This window comes from Phalacrocorax carbo, unplaced genomic scaffold (genome assembly GCF_963921805.1).
Source record: "Phalacrocorax carbo unplaced genomic scaffold, bPhaCar2.1 SCAFFOLD_32, whole genome shotgun sequence".
NCBI lineage: Eukaryota > Metazoa > Chordata > Aves > Suliformes > Phalacrocoracidae > Phalacrocorax > Phalacrocorax carbo.
Window position 1 is genome coordinate 21009 of NW_026990280.1, and position 21100 is coordinate 42108.

At 70.5% G+C, this 21100-nt stretch overlaps 1 protein-coding gene across 1 annotated transcript; it reads left to right on the top strand.

Moving 5' to 3' along the window:
* The first annotated feature begins 3076 nt into the window (after window positions 1–3076).
* On the top strand, window positions 3077–20864 carry AXL (AXL receptor tyrosine kinase). Its single transcript, XM_064440060.1, is given in 23 exon segments — window positions 3077–3321; window positions 4807–5005; window positions 6669–6769; window positions 6858–7040; window positions 8136–8216; window positions 8318–8433; window positions 9173–9368; window positions 10095–10177; window positions 10179–10235; window positions 10816–10951; window positions 11355–11384; window positions 13562–13691; window positions 13782–13864; window positions 14727–14822; window positions 14926–15003; window positions 15089–15181; window positions 15905–16026; window positions 16871–16980; window positions 18622–18781; window positions 19557–19565; window positions 19567–19620; window positions 19622–19720; window positions 20495–20864. Coding segments are annotated over 23 exon segments (2607 nt in total). The 5' UTR covers window positions 3077–3248; the 3' UTR covers window positions 20813–20864.
* The last annotated feature ends 236 nt before the right edge of the window (window positions 20865–21100 follow it).

Genomic DNA, 21100 nt, shown 5'->3' on the forward strand with positions numbered 1-21100 from the left:
GTGCAAGCCTTGCACAAGGTGCATTGGTGTTGCACGGGGCGTGCAAGCCTTGCACGAGGTGCATTGGTGTTGCACGGGCCTGTCGAGGGTGTGCAAGTCTTGCACGAGGTGCATTAGCCTCGTGCAGTGTGGGTTGGTGTTGCACGGGGCGTGCAAGCCTTGCACGGGGTGCATTAGCCTGGCATGGGGCGTGTTGGTGTTGCACAGGGTGCGTGGGCATTACACAGGGTGTGTTGGCATTGCACGGGTTGGTGCAAGCCTCGCACGAGTCACGCTAGCCTTGCACGGGGCATGCTGGTGTTGCACAGGGTGTGTTGGCATTGCACAGGTTGGTGCAAGCCTTGCACGGGGCACACTGGCCTTGCACATGGTTCATGGGTGTTGCATGGGGTCTGTTGGTGTTGCACGGGCTGTGCAAGCCTCACACGAGGCATGCTAGCCTTGCACGGGGTGTGTGGGTGTTGCACAGGGTGCATGGGCCTTGCACGGGGCACACTAGCCTTGCACGGGGTCTGTGCGCATTGCATGGGGAGCACTAACCTTGCACGGGTGTGAGGGTGTTGCACAGGGCGTGTGAGCCTTGCACGGGGCCTGTTGGTGTTGCACGGGGTGTGTGAGCCTTGCATGGGGCCCATTGCTGTTGCACAAGGGGTGCGAGCATTGCACGGGGGTGTGGGTGTTGCACGGGTGGTGTGGGTGTTGCACGGGGGGGTGCGAGCCTCGCACGGTGCCCGTTGCTGTTGCACGAGGGGGTGTGTGTTGCACGGGGGGGTGCGAGCCTCGCACGGTGCCCGTTGGTGTTGCACGAGGGGGTGTGGGTGTTGCACGGGGGGGTGCGAGCCTCGCACGGTGCCCGTTGCTGTTGCACGGGGGCATTGCGGGGTCTCAGGGGGACCCCAGGACCCCCCTCCTGGGTGGGGCACCTGAGCCCGTGCAAACTCCCCCCGCCCGGGACGAGGGTCCCCTGCCCCCCCGCCCAGGGACCCTGCTCGCCCCCCTCCTTGAGGGGGGGTCCCCCGCTGGCGGGGGTGGGCTCTTGGGGTGCCCCTGGGGTGCCGGGTCCCCTCGGGGAGCCGGAACCAGGGGTAAAAATAACCAGGCTGAAAGTCCCGGCCTGGATCCGGCCCGGGGGGGCGGGGGGGGGGGGCCGCTGCTCCCGCCGGCCCCTTCCCCTTTCGCTATGAGACAGGGAGGAAGAAGCCCTGATGTCGGGGTCCCCCCGCACCCCGGTTCCTCTCCCAGTCCCTTGCGGGGGGCCCGACACCTCTGGCTTTGGGGGGGGGGTGTGCACCCCCCGGGGGAGGGGCTGCCAGGGCCGGGCTGGGGGCTCCCAGTGTTGCCTGAGCCCCCCCCCCCCCCCCCCCGGTGCCTCCCACGTCCGATTTGGGGTCCCCCCGGTCCCAGTTTGGGGTCCCCCGGTCCCAGTTAACCCTTCCCAGTCCCAGTTTGGGGTCCCCCAGTCCCAGTTAAGCCCTCCCAGTCCCAGTTCAGCCCCTCCCAGTCCCAGTTTGGGGTCCCCCAGTCCCAGTTAAGCCCTCCCAGTCCCAGTTCAGCCCCTCCCAGTCCCAGTTTGGGGTCCCCCAGTCCCAGTTAAGCCCTCCCAGTCCCAGTTCAGCCCCTCCCAGTCCCAGTTTGGGGTCCCCCAGTCCCAGTTAAGCCCTCCCAGTCCCAGTTCAGCCCCTCCCAGTCCCAGTTTGGGGTCCCCCAGTCCCAGTTAAGCCCTCCCAGTCCCAGTTCAGCCCCTCCCAGTCCCAGTTTGGGGTCCCCCAGTCCCAGTTAAGCCCTCCCAGTCCCAGTTAAGCCCTCCCAGTCCCAGTTTGGGGTCCCCCAGTCCCAGTTAAGCCCTCCCAGTCCCAGTTCAGTCCCTCCCAGTCCCAGTTCAGCCCCTCCCAGTCCCAGTTTGGGGTCCCCCAGTCCCAGTTAAGCCCTCCCAGTCCCAGTTCAGCCCCTCCCAGTCCCAGTTCAGTCCCTCCCAGTCCCAGTTTGGGGTCCCCCAGTCCCAGTTAAGCCCTCCCAGTCCCTGTTCAGGGTCTCCCAGTCCCAGTTCAGCCCCCCGCCCCGGTCCCTCGTTGGGGTCCCCTGGGCCCAGTTCAACACCCCCAGTCCCAGTTTGGGGTTCCCCAGTCCCAGTTTGGGGTCTCCCAGTCCCTGTTCAGCACCCCCCAGTCCCAGTTTGGGGTTCCCCAGTCCCTGTTCAGCACCCCCAGTCCCTGTTTTGGGGTCCTCTGGCCCCAGTTCGGGTCCCCCAGTCCCGTTTTGGGGTTCCCCAGTCCCAGTTTGGGGTCTCCCAGTTCAGCCTCCCCGGTCACAGTTTGGGGTCCCCCAGTCCCGCTTTGGGTCCCCCCAGTCTTGCTTCACCCCCCAGTCCTGGATTGGGGTCCCCCCCCGCTCCATCCTTCCCCACTTTGGGGTCCCCCCCTCCATCCCACCCCAGTCGGGTCCCCCGCTCCCGATTTGGGGGTCCCCAACTCCCGGACCAGCCCCCCGGTGCACGTCCTATCCACCCCCCCCCCGGGCCCCTATTTGGGGTACCCCCAGTCCCAGTGCATCTCCCCCCAGTTCGGGGTCCCCTGGTCCCGGTTCGGGGTCCCCCGTTCCCGGACCACCCCCCCCGCTCCAGATTCGGGGTCCCCCCACCCCCAATTCGGGGTCCCCCGTTCCCTGACCCCCCCCCACTCCCGATTGGGGTCCCCCCACTCCCGATTGGGGTCCCCCCGCTCCCGATTGGGGTCTCCCCGCCCCCAATTCGGGGTCCCCCGTTCCCGGACCACCCCTCCCCGCTCCAGATTCGGGGTCCCCCCACCCCCAATTCGGGGTCCCCCGTTCCCTGACCCCCCCCCGCTCCCGACTCGGGGTCCCCCCACCCCGCTCCATCCCTCCGCGGTTGGGTGCCCCCCCCCCGCCCCGGTTTGGGGTCCCCCCAGCCCACCCCTCCCCGATCGCCCCCCTCCCCCCCCAGCCCCCCCGGTCCCGATTCAGGCTCCCCCCGGTCCCGCTCCACCCCCGCCCCCCCCCTCCCCCTCGGGCGCGGTCGGTGCGTCCCGGCAAAAACTTTCCTCCTCCTCCGCCATCCCCGTCCTTCCTCCTCCTCCTCCTCCTCCTCCTCCTCCTCCCCCTCCCCCTTAACCCCTGCCCGTCCCGGCACCGCGGGGCGCAGCCCGTGGCTCCGAGCCCCTCCCGGTGGGTCCGGGGGGTCCCGGGGGGTCGCGGTGGGTCCCGCTCCCGGTGCCGGTGCCGGTGGGGGGGCGATGGGGGGGCTCAGCCCGGTGTTACTGGTGCTGCTGGTGGCCGCCGCCCTGGGCTCGGGACCGGCCCCGCCCGGTGAGTGGGGGTCCCGGGGGGGGGGGGGCGGGGGGTCCCTGGGGGGCGGGGGACACCCCTCAGGGCTGCGGGGGGGGGGGTGGGGGTGGCGGGCGCGCTGGCGGGGCGGGGGGGCGCGGGGGGGAGAGGCGGGGGGAGAAGAGCTTTTGGGGGGTGTGGTGTGTGTGGAGAGGCCGGTTTGGGGGGCGCCCCCTTTTCGGATGGGTTCTTTTGGAGGGGGGGTCCTTTTGGGGAGGGGGGCGCCGCAGGAGGGTCCTTTCGAGGGGGACTTTTTGGGGGGGGAGGGTCCCTTTGGGGGGGAGGGTCCCCTGGGGGTCCCCGCTATGCCTCAGTTTCCCCTGGGGGATGCTCCGGGGCCGCCCCATCTCCCCCCCCCCCCCGCCCCATAGCGGAGCCCCCCCCTCCGAAGCAGAGGAGGGTGGGGGGGACGCTGTGTCCCGTCCCCCCCCCCCGCCCCGGGGCCACCGCCCGTCCCCGCTGTCCCGGCCAGACATCTGGGGCTGGTTATGGCGGGGGGGGGGGGGTGGGGGGGGGGTGGGGGGTGCGGTGACCACGGCCGGAGCCCCCCCGGACCCCCCCCCACCCCCCGCCGGGACCCGGGAAGGGGGGGGGGGGGGGCAGATGCCGGGGATGCCTGAAGGCTCCCGGGGGAGCGGGGGGGCCCCGCTGCGGGGCCGTGACCCCCCACTTCCCTTCCCACGCCCGCCGCGGCCCCCCCACCCCCCCACCCCGGGGGACCCAGGTGTCCGGGATGGTTCCCCCACTCCAAAAGTCCTGTTGGGGGGCACGATGCCCCCCCCCCCTTACCCGGGCACTTGGGGGGGAGCCGGCCCCGGGTGGGAGCAGGGGGGGCCCAGGAAGAGCAGGGGGGCCCGGAGGGCAGGGAGGGGGGTCCCGGGGAGCGGTGGGGGTCCCAGAGGGCAGAGAGGGTCTCGGGAGGGTGGGGTGTTTCCAGGGGGTGGGAAGGGTCCCAGAGGATGGTGGGGGTCCCAGGGGCAGTGGGGATCCTGGGGGGCGGTGGGGGTCCCAGGGGGCATTGGGGGTCCTGGGTGGGCAGTGGGGCTCCCAGAGGGCCGGGGGGGGGTCCAGTGGGGGTCCCAGGAGGCGGTGGGGATCTTGGGGGGAATGTGGGGGTCCCAGAGGGCAGCGGGGGCCCCGGGGGGTGAGGGGCGTCCTGGAGGGTGGGAGGGGGTCTCAGGGGAGGGTTCCAGGGTGTGTGGGGGTGTCCCAGAGGACGGTGGGGGTCCCGGGACAGTGGGGGTCCCAGGAGGTAGTGGTGGGCTCCCAAAGGGCGGGGGGGGTCTCTGGGGGGATACTGGAGGGCAGTGGGGGTCCCAGAGGGTGGTGGTGGGGCAGTGGGGGTCCCAGGTGGCAGTAGGGATCTTGGGGGGCTGTGGGGGGTCCCAGAAGGCAAGGGGGGGCCCCAGGTAGTGGTGGGGGTCATGTGGGACCCCCGCTGAGGTCCCCCCCCCCGTCTCCCCCCAGCCCTGTCATTCCTGGAGAACCCCTCCAACATCACGTCCTCGCTGGGCAAGACGGTGCGGCTGCGGTGCCGGGTGCGGGGGGCCGGTGAGCCCCCCGAGATGGGCTGGTGGCGGGACGGGCACCCACTGGAGCTGGCCGACAGCGACCAGGCCCAGGTGCCGCTCAGCGAGGACGTGTGGCTGGGCACCAGCCAGCTCAGGTGGGCCGTGGGGCCGTGGGGCCGCCTCGCGCCGTCCCCTGCTGCGCCATGACATGCCGTGTCGTATGGCCCCGTGCCGCGTTGCCCCGTGCCGTGTTGCCCCATGCCGTGCCATGTTGCCCCATGTTGCCCCGTGTTGCCCCATGCCGTGTTGCCCCGTGCTGTGCCATGTTGCCCCATGCCATGTTGCCCCATGCCGTGCCGTGTTGCCCCGTGCCATGTTGCCCCGTGCCATGTTGCCCCATGCTGTGTTGCCCCATGCCGTGCCATGTTGCCCCATGCCGTGTTGCCCCATGCCATGTTGCCCCATGCCGTGCCATGTTGCCCCATGTTGCCCCATGTTGCCCCATGCCGTGTTGCCCCATGCCATGCCATGTTGCCCCATGCCGTGTTGCCCCATGTTGCCCCATGTTGCCCCATGCCGTGTTGCCCCATGCCATGTTGCCCCATGCCGTGCCATGTTGCCCCATGTTGCCCCATGCCGTGTTGCCCCATGCCATGCCGTGTTGCCCCATGCCGTGTTGCCCCATGCCGTGTTGCCCCATGCCGTGCCATGTTGCCCCGTGCCATGCCATGTTGCCCCATGGTGTGTTGCCCCATGCCATGTTGCCCCGTGCCGGTGTCGCCCCATGCCGTGTTGCCCCATGCCGTATTGCCCCGTGCTGCCCCATGCCATGTCACCCGGTGCTGTGCCATGCCGTGTTGCCCCATGCCGTGTTGCCCCATGGTGTGTTGCCCTGTGCCATGTTGCCCCGTGCCATGTTGCCCCGTGCCGGTGTCGCCCCGTGCCGTGTTGCCCCGTGCTGCCCCATGCCGTGTCACCCGGTGCCATGCCGTGCCATGCCATGCTGCCCCGTGCCATGTCACCCCATGCCATGCCATGTCTCCACGTGCTGTGCCACGTTGCCCCGTGCCGTGTCGCCCCGTAACGTGTCACCCCATGCCGTGCCGTGTTGCCCCATGTCACCGGTGCTGTGCCGTGTTGCCAGTGTCGCTTGGTGCTGTACCATGCTGCCCCGTGTCACCCCATGCCGCACCGTGTCGCCCCGTGCCGTGTCTCCCCGTGCCGTGCTGTGTCTCCCCATGCCATGTCACCCTGTGCTGTGCCGTGTCTCCCCGTGTCACCCCACGCTGTGCCATGTCACCCCGTGTCTCCCCATGCTGTGTCTCCCATTGTCACCCCGTGTCTCCCCATGCCGTGTCTCCCCGTGTCACCCTGTGCTGTGCTGCATTGCCCCGTGTCTCCCCGGGCCGTGTCACCCCGTGTCGCCCTGTGCCGTGTCATCCTGTGTCACCCTGTCCTGTGCCATGACGCATGCTGTGTCTCCCCGTGTCACCCCATGCTGTGCCATGTTGCTCCGTGTCTCCCCGGGCCGTGTCACCCCGTGTCGCCCCGTCCCGTGCCGTGTCTCCCCATGCCGTGTCACCCCATGTCGCCCTGTCCCGTGCCGTGTTGCCCCGTGTCTCCCCATACCGTGTCACCCCATGTCGCCCCGTGCCGTGTCTCCCCGTGCCGTGCCGCCCCGTGCCGTGGGGTGCCCCGCGCCGTGCCGCCCCGTGCCGTGGGGTACCTCACGGTGCCATGCCGCCCCGTGCCATGGGGTGCCCCACGGTGCCGTGCCGCCCCATGCCGTGGGGTGCCCCACGGTGCCGTGTCCCGCAGCATCCCGGCCGTGCAGCCCTCGGACGCGGGACGCTACCGGTGCTGGGCGCGTGCCGGCGGGGAGCAGCTCCTCTCCACCGAGGCTCACCTGGAGCTGGCGGGTGAGAGGCAGCACCCACGGGTGGGGGGCACCCCTCGGGACCCCCGGCACCCTGCTGACCCACCCCCCTCTCCCCGCCCATCCCCCAGGGCTGCCCTTCTTCCTGGAGGAGCCGCAGGACCTGGAGGTGGGGGTCGACACCCCCTTCAACCTCAGCTGCAGCGCCCAGGGCCCCCCCGAACCCGTGCGCCTGCTCTGGCTGCGGGATGGGGCCCCCCTCAATTCCCTGCTGGACCCCCTGGCCAGCGCCCCCTCCACGCTGCTGGTCCTGGGTGAGAGGGGCCGGGCCGCACCGGGGGGGCACCGGCGGGGAGGGGGGCACCGGAGGCGTTGGGGGGCACTAGGGGGTTGGGGGGCAACGGGGACATTGGGGGCACCGTGGACATTGGGGGGCACTGGGGGGGGTGGGGGGCAATGAGGGCATTGGGGGTCATTGACGGGCATTGGGGACATTGGGGGGCACCGCGGACATTGGGGGGCAACGGGGGGGGGCAAGGGGGACATTGGGGGGCACTGCGGACATTGGGGGGCAATGGGGGGGGGCCAAGGGGGACATTGGGGGACACCAAGGATACTGAGGGGCATTGGGGACATTGGGGGGCAACGGTGGGGGTGGGGGGCAAGGGGGACATTGGGGGGCAACGGGGGGGGCAAGGGGGACATTGGGGGGCACCGCGGACGTTGGGGGGCAATGGGGGGGGGCCAAGGGGGACATTGGGGGACACCAAGGATGCTGAGGGGCATTGGGGACATTGGGGGGCAACGGGGGGGTGGGGGGCAAGGGGGACATTGGGGGGCACCAAGGACATTGGGGGGCACCGTTGGGGGTGTTGGGGGACATTGGGGTGCGCTGGGGGGCTGGGGAGCATTGGGGGGCTCAGGGTGCAGTGGTGTTTGGGGGTGACAGCGGGGCAAGACCCGGGGTTTGGGGGACTCGGGGGGGGGTGGGAGGGGTTGGCCGTTCCCGCGCAGCTATGCCAGGGGAGGGGGGGCGGGCAGCCCCGTCCGGGGTGACTCAGCCCGGGGGGGTGGGGGGTGGGGGGGGGGCAGCGGGTGGCCGGAGGTGACGCCACCGTGAGTCACTCGGGGGACCCAGGCGTCCTGGCAGCCCCCCAACCCCCGCTGGGGAGGTGGGGGGGGGGGTGGGGGGCCGGGGTGGGGGGGGTGGGGGGCTGCACCCCATGGGGGCCACAGGCTGCCTCATCCGGGGGAGTCCCATCCTCCTCCCTGCACCTGCACCTCCCCCTCCATGCACCTGCACCCCCTCACCCCCCCCTACACACACCCCTTGTGCCCCCCACGGCTGTTCTGGGGAGGGGGCCCCCCTAACCCCCCCCCAACACCCCCCCCAAATACCCCCCCCCCAGGCCTGAACCACAGCAGCTCCTTCGCCTGCGAAGCCCACAACGCCCGCGGCGTCGCCACCTCCCGCACCGCCACCATCACCGGTGAGTGGGGGGCACGGCAGCTGGGGGCGGGGGGGCGTCTTGGGGGGCTGGGGGGGTGGTCCTGCTCACCCCCTCTTCCCCCACCCCCCCAAAAAAAAAAGTGGTGCCCCAGCGCCCCCGAAAGCTGGAGCTGGTGAAGCGGGGGCCGCGGTGGCTGGAGGTGGCGTGGGAACCGGGGGCCAGCGGGGAGACCCCCCTGCGCCTCTGCACCGTCCAGGTATGGGGGGGCATGGGGGGCACAGGGGGTATGGGGGGGCTGGGGGGTACGGGAGGCATAGGGATATATGGGGCATGGGGGGGCAGGGGGGATGTGGGGGGCGGGGGGGGGGTATGGCGACATGGGGGGTACAGGAAGCAGAGTGACATATGGGGCATGGGGGACACTGGAGGGCGGGGGGGGATATGGGGACATGGAGGGCATGGGGGGCCGGCGGGGGGGGGATTTGCCCCAGGGGTGCATGGGGGGTGCACGGGGAGATGTCTGTGGGGTTGGGGGTGGCCGGGGACCTCTCCATTGGGGTGTCCCCAAGGTCAGGGGTGTCCCCAAGGTCAGGGGTGTCCCCAGTGGGGGCTTCCTCGGGGTCAGGGGTGTCCCTGAGGTCAGGGTGTCCCCAAGGCCAGGGTGTCCCCAAGGTCAGGGGTGACCCCAGTGGGGGCATCCTCAGGGTCAGGGGTGTCCCCAAGGACAGGGGTGTCCCCAGTGGGGGCATCCTTGGGGTCAGGGGTATCCCCAAGGTCAGGGGTGTCCCCAGTGGGGGCATCCTTGGGGTCAGGGTGTCCCCAAGGTCAGGGTGTCCCCAAGGTCAGGGGTGTCCCCAGTGGGGGCTTCCTCGGGGTCAGGGATGTCCCCAAGGTCATGGTGACCCCAGTGGGGGCATCCTCAGGGTCAGGGGTCCCCTGAGGTCGGGGTGCCCACGGGGCCGGGTTAGGGGGTCCCCGATGACGCCTCCCCGCAGGCGGTGGGTGAGGACGAGGACCTGAGCAGTGTCCCCCCGGGGGGGCTCTACAACCGGGTGGTGCCGGTGCCCCCCTTCGCCCACCGCATCGAGGGGCTCCGGCCCTTCGCTGCCTACCGGGCGAGGGTCTCCTGCCGCAGCACCCGCAGCTCCTCGCCCTGGACCCACTGGGTGCCCATGGCCACGCTGGAGGGGGGTGAGCTGGGGCGGGCACGGTGGGGGGGCACGGGGGGCTGGGTCCTTGGGGGGTGGGGGGGGTGGATGTGGGTGTCCCGGGGTGGGGCTCAATGTTGGGGGTCCCTGTGTGGGTGGGCAGACAAGATGTGGGCATCCCTGTGTGGGTGGGGGGCTTGGTCCCTCGGGGGGGGCGGGGGGCTGGATGTGGGGGTCCCTGTGTGGGCGGGGGGCTGATGTGAGGGTCCCTGTGTGGGTGGGGGGGCTGGGTGGCTGTGGTGTTGTTGGGGCTGGATGTGGGGGTCCTTGGGGGTTGGGGGGCTGGATGTGGGCATCCCTGAGTGGGTGGGGGCTTGGTCCCTGGGGGGGTGGGGGGCTGGATGTGGGGGTCCCTGTGCAGGTGGGGGGACAGGATATGGGGGTCCCTGTGTGGTTTGGGGGCTGAACGTGGGGGTCCCTGTGTGAGTGGGGGGGACAGGATATGGGGGTCCCTGTGTGGTTCGGGGGCTGAACGTGGGGGTTCCTGTGTGGGTGGGGGGGACAGGATATGGGGGTCCCTGTGTGGTTCGGGGGCTGAACGTGGGGGGTCCCTGTGTGGGTGGGGGGGATGCACAGCTGGGCCCCTCCTGGGGCTGGGGCATAGGGGATCCCCCTGTGGGGTCCCCATCGGTCTGGGATCCCCACGGAGGGTGGGGGGGCCGGGCATGCGGACGCCTGGGACCCCCAGCTGACACCCCCCCCCCCCCAGCACCGGGGGCCCCCCCCGAGAACGTGACGGCGGAGCGGGACGGCAGCCGGGCGCGGGTGCGGTGGGCGGCGCCGCGGGGGGCGCCTGAACGGGGTGCTGCGGGGGTACCGGCTGGCCTACCGCAGCGCCCACGCCCCCGAGGTGCGAGTCCCCCACTGCGCCCCCCATTGCACCCCCGCACGCCCAGCACCCCCCATTGCTACCTCCCATTGCACCCCTTGCAACCCCCATCGCAGCCCCCCATTGCACCCCTCATTGTGCCCCGCCATTGCGCCCCCCATTGCACCCCCCCACAGCCCCCATTGCACCCCCCGCACCCCCCTTTGCCCCCCCATGCCCCCATGGCCCCCTATGGCCCTCCATGCCCCCCATGTCCCCCCACGCCTCCCAACCCTCCCACGCCCCCCATGCCCCCACACCCCCACGCCCCCCACTCCCCCATGTTCCCCATGTCCCCCACACCCCCATGCCTCCCACACCCCCATGCCCCCAGGTCCCCCATGCCCCCCACGCCCCCTGTGTCCCCCATGCCCCCCATTCCCCCACGACCCAAACCCCTCCCACACCCCCCATGCCCCCCTGCGCCCCATGCCCATCCCCATCCCATCCCCATCCCATCCCCATCCCATCCCCATCCCATCCCCATCCCCATCCCTCCCACCCCCCACGCTCCCCCATCCCTCCCACCCCCCCACGCCCCCCATGCCCTGCTGCCCCACAGGTGGTGGTGGACGTGGGGCTGGTGCAGGAGAAGACGCTGGAGCTGGCGCCGGCCGTGCAGAACCTGTCGGTGCGCGTGGCCCCGTACACGGGGGCGGGGGACGGGCCCTGGAGCCCCCCCGTCCTGCTGCTCGCCCGTGAGTGACCGCCCCCCGCACCAGCACCCCGGGTCCCAGCACCCCCCTGTCCCCAGCACCCCCCTGTCCCCAGCACCCCCATGACCCCAGCACCCCCATGACCCCAGCACCCCCGTGTCCCCATCCCAGCATCACCCTGTCCCCAGCACCCCCATGTGCCCATCCCCATCCCCCCCAAGTCCCCATCCCCCCCATGTCCCCACCCCAGCACCCCCATGACCCCAGCACCCCACATCCCCGTTCCCAGCTCCCCCATATCCTTGTCCCCCGCACCACCATCCCTGTCCCCAGCACCCCACATCCCTGTTCCCAGAGCCCCACTTGCCCGCCCGCCCCATCGCCTTCATCCCTGTCCCCCACCATCTTCCCCCTCAACGTCCCCGTGTCCCCAATGTCCCCACAGCTGGAGAGTCACCGCTGGAGACGAGGCCGGGTGAGGAGGGGGCGGGTGGGACTGGGATGGGGATGGGATGGGGATGGGATGGGGATGGGATGGGGATGGGGATGGGTTGGGGATGGGGATGGGGATGGGGATGGGGATGGGGATGGGATGGGATGGGGATGGGGATGGGGATGGGATGGGATGGGATGGGGATGGGGATGGGGATGGGGATGGGGGTGGGGATGGGGATGGGATGGGATGGGATGGGGATGGGGATGGGGATGGGGATGGGATGGGATGGGATGGGGATGGGGATGGGGATGGGGATGGGTTGGGGATGGGGATGGGGATGGGATGGGGATGGGATGGGGATGGGATGGGGATGGGATGGGGATGGGATGGGGGTGGGGATGGGATGGGGATGGGATGGGGATGGGGATGGGATGGGGATGGGGATGGGGATGGGAGGGGGATGGGGATGGGGATGGGGATGGGGATTGGGATGGGGATGGGGGTGGGGATGGGGATGGGATGGGGATGGGGATTGGGATGGGGATGGGGATGGGGATGGGGATGGGGATGGGGATGGGATGGGGATGGGATGGGGATGGGATGGGGATGGGATGGGGGTGGGGATGGGATGGGGATGGGGATTGGGATGGGGATGGGGATGGGGGTGGGATGGGGATGGGATGGGGATGGGATGGGATGGGATGGGGATGGGATGGGGGTGGGGATGGGGATGGGATGGGGATGGGGATTGGGATGGGGATGGGGATGGGATGGGATGGGGGTGGGGATGGGGATGGGGATGGGATTGGGATGGGGATGGGGGTGGGGATGGGGATGGGATGGGATGGGGATGGGATGGGATGGGGATGGGATGGGGATGGGGATTGGGATGGGGATGGGGATGGGGATGGGATGGGATGGGGATGGGGATGGGATGGGGATGGGATGGGGATGGGGATGGGGGTGGGATGGGGATGGGGATGGGATGGGATGGGGATGGGGATGGGGATGGGATGGGGATGGGGATGGGGATGGGGATGGGGATGGGGATGGGGATGGGGCTGGGGATGGGATGGGATGGGGATGGGATGGGGATGGGGATGGGGATGGGGATGGGATGGGGATGGGGATGGGGATGGGGGTGGGATGGGGATGGGGGTGGGGATGGGATGGGGATGGGGATGGGGATGGGATGGGATGGGGATGGGGATGGGGATGGGGATGGGATGGGGATGGGGATGGGATGGGATGGGGATGGGGATGGGGATGGGGGTGGGATGGGGATGGGGGTGGGGATGGGATGGGGATGGGGGTGGGGATGGGGATGGGGACGGGGTGGGATGGGGATGGGGATGGGGGTGGGATGGGGATGGGGGTGGGGATGGGGATGGGATGGGGATGGGATGGGGATGGGGATGGGATGGGGGGGGGGATGGGGATGGGGATGGGGGTGGGGATGGGATGGGGATGGGGATGGGGATGGGGATGGGGATGGGGATGGGGGTGGGGATGGGGATGGGATGGGGATGGGGATGGGATGGGGATGGGGATGGGATGGGATGGGGATGGGGATGGGGATGGGGATGGGATGGGGATGGGGGTGGGGATGGGATGGGGATGGGGATGGGGATGGGATGGGGATGGGATGGGGATGGGGATGGGATGGGGATGGGGATGGGGATGGGATGGGGATGGGGATGGGGATGGGGATGGGGATGGGATGGGATGGGATGGGGATGGGGATGGGATGGGATGGGGATGGGGATGGGGATGGGATGGGCATGGGATGGGATGGGGATGGGGATGGGGATGGGATGGGGATGGGGATGGGGATGGGGATGGGGATGGGGATGGGGATGGGGATGGGATGGGGATGGGATGGGGATGGGATGGGGATGGGATGGGGATGGGGATGGGGATGGGGGTGGGGATGGGGATGGGGATGGGGATGGGGAGGGGATGGGGATGGGGATGGGGATGGGGATGGGGATGGGGATGGGGATGGGATGGGATGGGGATGGGATGGGATGGGATGGGATGGGATGGGGATGGGATGGGGATGGGATGGGGATGGGGATGGGGATGGGGATGGGGATGGGGGTGGGGATGGGGATGGGATGGGGATGGGGATGGGGATGGGGATGGGATGGGATGAGGATGAGGATGAAGATGGGCCTGTGGGAGGTGCCGCCCCCGTGACGTGCCGCTGACCCCAGCAGTGCTGCCGGCGCCGGGGCTGGCCCGGGGCTGGTGGCTGGCGGTGCTGGCTCTCGCCGTGCTGGCCAGCCTGGCGCTGGCACTGGGTGTCCTGGCTGCGCGGCGCCGGCGCAAGGAGACGCGGTTTGGGTGAGCGGGACCCCCCCTCCCCCCCGGCGCGGGGGACCCCCATAACCCCCCCCAACCCCAGACCCCCTGCAGCTGCCTGTGTCCCCCCAGGGAGGTCTTCGCGCCCCGCGGGGAGCCGGTGGTGCAGTACCGCGTGCGCAGCTCCTACAGCCGCCGCACCACCGAGGCCACGCGTGAGTGTACCCCTGTCCCTCTCTCCCCCTGCACCCCGTCTGTCCGTCCCTGCATCCCCCATGTGCCCGTGAACCCCCGTCCCCCAAAACCCCCTGTCCTCCCGTCCCCCTGCGCGGCGTCCCCCATGTCCCACACGGTGTCCCCATGTCCCCCTGCACCATGTCCCCGGGTCCCCACACCCCAACGTCCTCATGTCCCCCTGTCCCTCTGCACCATGCCCCCATGTCCCCACACCCCAATGCCCCCATGTCCCCACACCCCATGTCCCCACACCCCAATGCCCCCATGTCCCCACACCCCAATGTCCCCATGTCCCCCTGCACCCCATGTCCCCACGTCCCAATGCCCCCATGTCCCCCTGCACCCCATGTCCCCACGTCCCAATGTCCCCATGTCCCCCTGCACCCCATGTCCCCACGTCCCAATGCCCCCATGTCCCCCTGCACCCCATGTCCCCACACCCCAATGCCCCCATGTCCCCATACCCCAATGCCCCCATGTCCCCACACCCCAATGTCCCCATGTCCCCCTGCACCCCATGTCCCCACACCCCAATGTCCCCATGTCCCCACACCCCAATGCCCCCATGTCCCCCTGCACCCCATGTCCCCACACCCCAATGCCCCCATGTCCCCCTGCACCCCATGTCCCCACACCCCAGTGTCCCCACGTCCCAATGCCCCCATGTCCCCCTGCACCCCGTCCCCCCCCAGTCCCCCTGCACCCATCCCCAGTGCCATTCCCCTCCCCGTGCCGGGGGGAGCCTGTCGCGGCGCCGGGCGGCCCCACAGTCCCCGGGGCGGTGGTGGTGGCGGTGGTGGCGGTGGCAGCGGTGACGGTGACATCGCCCTGTCCCCGCAGTGAACAGCCTGGGCATCAGCGAGGAGCTGAAGGAGAAGCTGCGGGACGTCATGGTCGACCGGCACCGCGTGGCGCTGGGCAAGACCCTGGGCGAGGGTGGGTGCCGGTGGGGTCCCCCTCCCCGTGGGGCACCCCCAAAGTGGGGTTCCCCCCCTCCCCCCCACCGTGGCACCCCCAAATCCTCCCCCGTTTCCCCCAGGAGAGTTCGGTTCCGTCATGGAGGGGCAGCTCAACCAGGACAACTGCGTCCTCAAAGTGGCCGTCAAGACGATGAAGAGTGAGCGCAGCCCCCCTCCCCTGGGTCCCCTGGGACCCCCCGAGACCCCCCCAGGACCCCCTCTGACCCCCGACCCCCCCCCCAGTCGCCATCTGCACCCGGGGGGAGCTGGAGGACTTCCTCAGCGAGGCCGTCTGCATGAAGGAGTTCGACCACCCCAATGTCATGAAGCTGATCGGTGAGGGACCCCCCACCCCTTCCAGGGACCCCCGTGGGGAGTGGGGGGCTGCTGGGACCCCTGTGGGAACAGCGGGGCTGCCAGGACCCCCGTGGGGACAGGGCACTGCTGGGAGCACATGGGGAGGGGGGAGACCTGGGACCCCTGTGGGGATGGGCGTCTGCTGGGAGCACATGGGGAGGGGGGACCCCCGGGACCCTGATGGGGATGGGGCACTGCCGAGACCCCCCAAAATCCAACAGGGTTCAGGAGAGGGGCCTTGCGCTGGGCTCTGCAACCCCCATAGGGGTCTGCACCCCAATAGTCTGCACCTCAATGGGGGTCTGCACCCCAACAGTCTACCCCAATAGGGGTCTGGACCCCCATAAGGGTCTGCACCCCAATAGTCTGCACCTCAATAAGGGTCTGCACCCCCATAAGGGTCTGCACCCCAATAGTCTGCACCTCAATAAGGGTCTGCACCCCCATAAGGGTCTGCACCCCAATAGTCTACCCCAATAGGGGTCTGAACCCCACATTCGGATCTGCACCTCAATCAGGGTCTGCACCCTGTGTGAGGGTCTGCACCCCAGATTGGGGTCTGCACCCCAGATTGGGGTCGGCACGCCAGATTGAGGTGTCCCCCCGCTACATTGGGGTCTGCACCCCATTTGGGGTCTGCTGTGCCTTTGGGGGTGTCCTGGGGGGTCCCAGGCATGCGGGCAGCGCTGACCCCCGGGGCAGGGGTGTGCTTGCAGAGTTGGGGTGCTGAGGGGCTCCCCGCGCCCGTCGTCATCCTGCCCTTCATGAAACACGGGGACCTGCACAGCTTCCTGCTCTACTCCCGCCTGGGGGACAGCCCCGTGGTCAGCCGGGGGTCCGGGGGGCTCAGAGGGGCTTTGGGGGCTCAGGGAGGGGGGGCTTCAGGGTGGTCTGGGGGTTTGGGAGGGTTCCAAGTGGGCTGGGGGTCTGCTGGCTCGGGGGGCTTGGAGGAGGCTGATGGTCTGGGGGTGTGTCTGGGGAACTTGGCGTTCAAGGGGGCTCAAGGAGTCTGGGGGGTTGGGAGGGGCTTGGAGGGGTCAGGGGGGTCGGGGGGATTTGGGGTTCAAGGAGGCTCAGGGGGTCTGGGGGTTCAAGGGCGCTCAGGGAGTCTGGAGGGGACTGGGGGGGTCGGGATGGGTTTGGAGGGGTCGGGGGGGTCTGAGAGGGGACTTGGGGTTCAAGGGGGATCAAGGATTCTGGGGGGTCTTGGGGGCTTGGAGGGGTCTGTGGGGTTGGGGGGACCTGGGATTTGAGGGGGATCAAGGATTCTGGGGGGTCTGGGGGGTGGGAGAGGCTTGGAGGGGTCTGGGAGGTAGGGGGAACTTGGGGTTCAAGGGGGCTCAGGGAGTCTGGAGGGGTCTGGGGGTTTGGGGGGACTTGGGGTTCAAGGGGGCTCAGAGAGTCTGGGGGAGTCTGGAGGGGTCGAGGGGACTTGGGGTTCAAGAAGGCTCAAGGAGTTGGGGGGGTCTAGGGGGGCTTGGAGGGGTCTGGGGGTCTCAGGAGGGTCTTGGGGGCTTGGGGGGGGTCGGGTCGGTCTGGGAGGGGCTGTTTGTGGGGGCCTCTGGGGGTCCAAGGAGGCGGGGGGTCTGGGGGACACGGGGGTCCCTGGGGAGGGTGGGGGCCCCGTGACGGGCCGCGGGTGGGGTCGAGCGGGGTACCCCCCCCCAGGCGCTGCCGCCGCAGAGGCTGGTGGGGTTCATGGCCGACATCGCGGCGGGGATGGCCTACCTGAGCAGCAGGAACTTCGTGCACCGGGACCTGGCCGCCAGGAACTGCATGTGGGGACCGGGGGGTCCGGGGGGTGGTGGGGACAGGGGGGTGATGGGGGACATGGGGGGACATGGGGGTGATGGGGGGATGTGGGGGGATATGGGGACAGGGGGGTGATGGGGGACATGGGGGGACATGGGGGTGATGGGGGGATATGGGGGGATATGGGGACAGGGGGGTGGTGGGGGACATGGGGGGACATGGGGGTGATGGGGGACATGGGGGATATGGGGGGATATGGGGACTGGGGGGTGATGGGGGGACATGGGGGGACATGGGGGATATGGGGGATATGGGGACAGGAGGGTGATGGGGGGACATGGGGGGACATGGGGGTGATGGGGGGATATGGGGGGATATGGGGACAGGGGGGTGATGGGGGACATGGGGGGACATGGGGGTGATGGGGGGACATGGGGGAGATGGGGGGATATGGGGACTGGGGGGTGATGGGGGGACATGGGGGATATGGGGGATATGGGGACGGGGGGTGATGGGGGGATATGGGGGATATGGGGACAGGGGTTGATGGGGGGACATGGGGGATATGGGGACAGGGGGGTGATGGGGGGACATGGGGGATATGGGGGATATGGGGACAGGGGCTGATGGGGGGACATGGGGGATATGGGGGATATGGGGACAGGGGGGTGATGGGGGGACATGGGGGATATGGGGGATATGGGGACAGGGGTTGATGGGGGGACATGGGGGATATGGGGACAGGGGGGTGATGGGGGGACATGGGGGATATGGGGGATATGGGGACAGGAGGGTGATGGGGGGACATGGGGGATATGGGGGGATATGGGGACAGGGGCTGATGGGGGGACATGGGGGATATGGGGGATATGGGGACAGGGGGTGATGGGGGGACATGGGGGATATGGGGGATATGGGGGATATGGGGACAGGGGGGTGATGGGGGGACATGGGGGATATGGGGGGATATGGGGGATATGGGGACGGGGGGTGATGGGGGGACATGGGGGATATGGGGGATATGGGGGATATGGGGACGGGGGGTGATGGGGGGACATGGGGGATATGGGGGGATGAGGGGATGGGGGGGACATGGGATGTGGGGGACACAGGGGTGGGGACAAGGGCAGGATGAGGATGGAGGTGAGGAAGGGGACCGGGATGAGGATGGGGACAAGGACTTGGGGATGGGGACAAGGGGAAGGGGCCGAGGAGGGGGACATGGGGAGGGGGCCGAGGAGGGGGACATGGGGAGGGGGCTGAGGAGGGGGACATGGGGAGGGGGCCGAGGAGGGGGACATGGGGAGGGGGACGAGCAGGGGGACATGGGGAGGGGGCCGAGGAGGGGGACATGGGGAGGGGGACGAGCAGGGGGACATGGGGAGGGGGCCGAGGAGGGGGACAAGGGGAGGGGACCGAGGAGGGGGACATGGGGAGGGGGCCGAGGAGGGGGACATGGGGAGGGGGCTGAGGAGGGGGACATGGGGAGGGGGCTGAGGAGGGGCTGGGCTGGTGTCATAGGCCAGGGCCGTAGGGCTGGGCTGGTGACAGTGATGGGGTGTCGGGGTGGGGGGTTGCCGGGGCAGGGGGGTGCCGGGGCAATGGGGTGCCGGGGCGGGGGGGTGCCGGGGCAGGGGGGCGAGGGGGTGACCCCCGCGCCCCCCCAGGCTGGACGAGCGCCTGCGCGTCTGCGTGGCGGATTTCGGGCTCTCCAAGCAGATGGGGGGGGGCCAGTACTACCGGCAGGGCCGGGTGGCCCCCGTCCCTGTCAAGTGGGTGGCCCTCGAGAGCCTGGCCGACCGCGTCTACACCACCAAGAGCGACGTGGTGAGACCCCAAGACCCCCCCGGCAGCGCCCCCCTCCCCACCTCCCGGCCAACGGGAGGGGGAATCTGGGGGGATCCCAGCTCCCGGCCAATGGGAGGGGGCGTGAGAGTGGATCCCCGTTGCGGGGGGTCTGGGGGATCCCGCTGTGGAGGGGGCTGTGTTGTGGGGGGGGGATGTCTGGGGGGATGTCTGGGGGGGTTCTGGGGGTGTGAGTGGATCCTGGGGGGTATCAGGGGGTCCTGGGGGGATCCCAGGGGGGTGTGAGTGGATCCTGGGGGGGATCAGGGGGTCCTGGGGGGATCCCAGGGGGTTTGGGGGGATCCTGTAGGGGATCAGGGAGTGTGGGGGGATCCTGGGGGGTATCAGGGGGTCCTGGGGGGATCCCAGGGGGGTGTGAGTGGATCCTGGGGGATCAGGGGGTGGGGGGGGATCCTGGGGGGTATCAAGGGGTGGGGGGGTCCTGGGGGTGTGAGTGGACCCTGGGGGGTATCAGGGGGTCCTGGGGGGATCCCAGGGGGGTGTGAGTGGATCCTGGGGTGATCAGGGGGTGGGGGGGGATCCTGGGGGGTATCAGGGGGTGGGGGGGTCCTGGGGGTGTGAGTGGACCCTGGGGGGGATCAGGGGGTCGGGTGGGATCCCAGTGAGGGTGGGGGGGATCAGGGGGTGCAGGGGGGTATCAGGGGTAACTGGGGGTGCAGGGCTGGTCCCAGGGCGGGTGCGGGTGGGTACCGGGGTGCAGGTGGATCCCCCCCCTTGCCCCCCCCCCCCCCCGCAGTGGTCCTTTGGGGGTGACGATGTGGGAGATCGCCACGCGGGGCCAGACCCCCTACCCCGGGGTGGGAGAACAGCGAGGTCTACGACTACCTGCGGCAGGGCCACCGCCTGCGGGCCCCCCCCCTCTGCCCCCCCCACTGTGAGTGCACCCCGGGAGCCCCAGGGGTCCCCCAGCACCCCCCAGTCCCATCCCACACCCCCCGACCCCCCACATGTCCCCCACACCCCCCCAGGGCCACCGCCTGCGGGCCCGCCCCCTCTGCCCCCCCCACCTGTGAGTGCACCCCTGGAGCCCCGGGGGTCCCCCAGCACCCCCCCAGTCCCATCCCACCCCGCCCCCAGACCCCCCACATCCCCCCCAGGGCCACCCAGTCCCCTCCCATCCCCCCCAGACCCCCCACATGTCCCCCAGGGCCACCACCTGTGCCCCCCAGCACCCCTGAGTGCCCCCCACCACGCCTGGGACCCCGCCGAACCCTACCACCGTCCCCACACATCCCCCCCAAACCCACTAAGCCCCTGGGACCCCCAAAGTCCCCTCCAGTCCCCCCAATCCCCTTGGGACCCACTCAAAGCCCCCCAAGGACCCCCCCCCCCCGAGCTCCCCAGGGCCTGGGACCTTGATCACCCCTAGTCCCCCCGATCTCCTTGGGTCCCCCCACACCCCCGAGCCCCCCCCCCCCCCGAGATCCTGGGGTGCCTCTGAACCCCGCCCTCGAGCCTCTTGGACCCCCCCCCAGGACCCCCACCCCAGCCCCTGGGACCTGAATCATTCCCAGTCCCCCCCCAATCCCCTTGAGGCCCCCCCCAAGCCCCTGGGACCCCAAAATCCCCCCCCGGGACCCCTCAAAGCCCCCTGGGTGCCTCAAGCCCCATGAGATCCTGACCCATCCCCGGCCGTTTTGGGGGTGTCCCCATCTTCCCCCCCCCAGGTACGAGCTGATGCGCCGGTGCTGGGCCGTGGACCCCCGGGACCGGCCGACTTTTGAGGAGCTGGGGGGGGTCCTGGGGGCCACCCTACGGGGGCTGCCCCCCCCCAGCCCCCCCGACCCCCTCTACGTCAATATGGAGGAAGGGGGTGCCGCTGGGGGCCCCCCCACTCTGAGCAAGGATGGGGGGGATCCCCCCGCCCCCCCTGCGCCCCCCCTGCCCGAGGGGGCTCCCGGGCGCTACGTGGTGTGCCCGGCCCCCCCCGAAAGCGGGCGCCCCCCCGGGGACCCCCCAGCCCCTTGTGCCGCCTCTGAGGAGGGGGCTTGAGCATGCCCCCACCCCCAACCTCCCCCCAAGCTGCCTCACTGCCAGGGCCCCCCCGTGCCTCTCCACTCGCTGGACGGACTCGGGGTGCCCCCCCCCCCGAGGGATGGGACCCCCCTCACAGGTACTAGGGCATCCCAGGGACCCCTCCTTAGGGCGGGGACCCCCCTCGGGACCCCCCCAGGTACGAGGGCATCCTGACACCTGCCCGAGGGCAGGGACCCCCCACGACCCCCAGGTACTAGGGCATCCTGGGGACCCCTCCAAGGGCTGGGACCCCTCCAAGGGCTG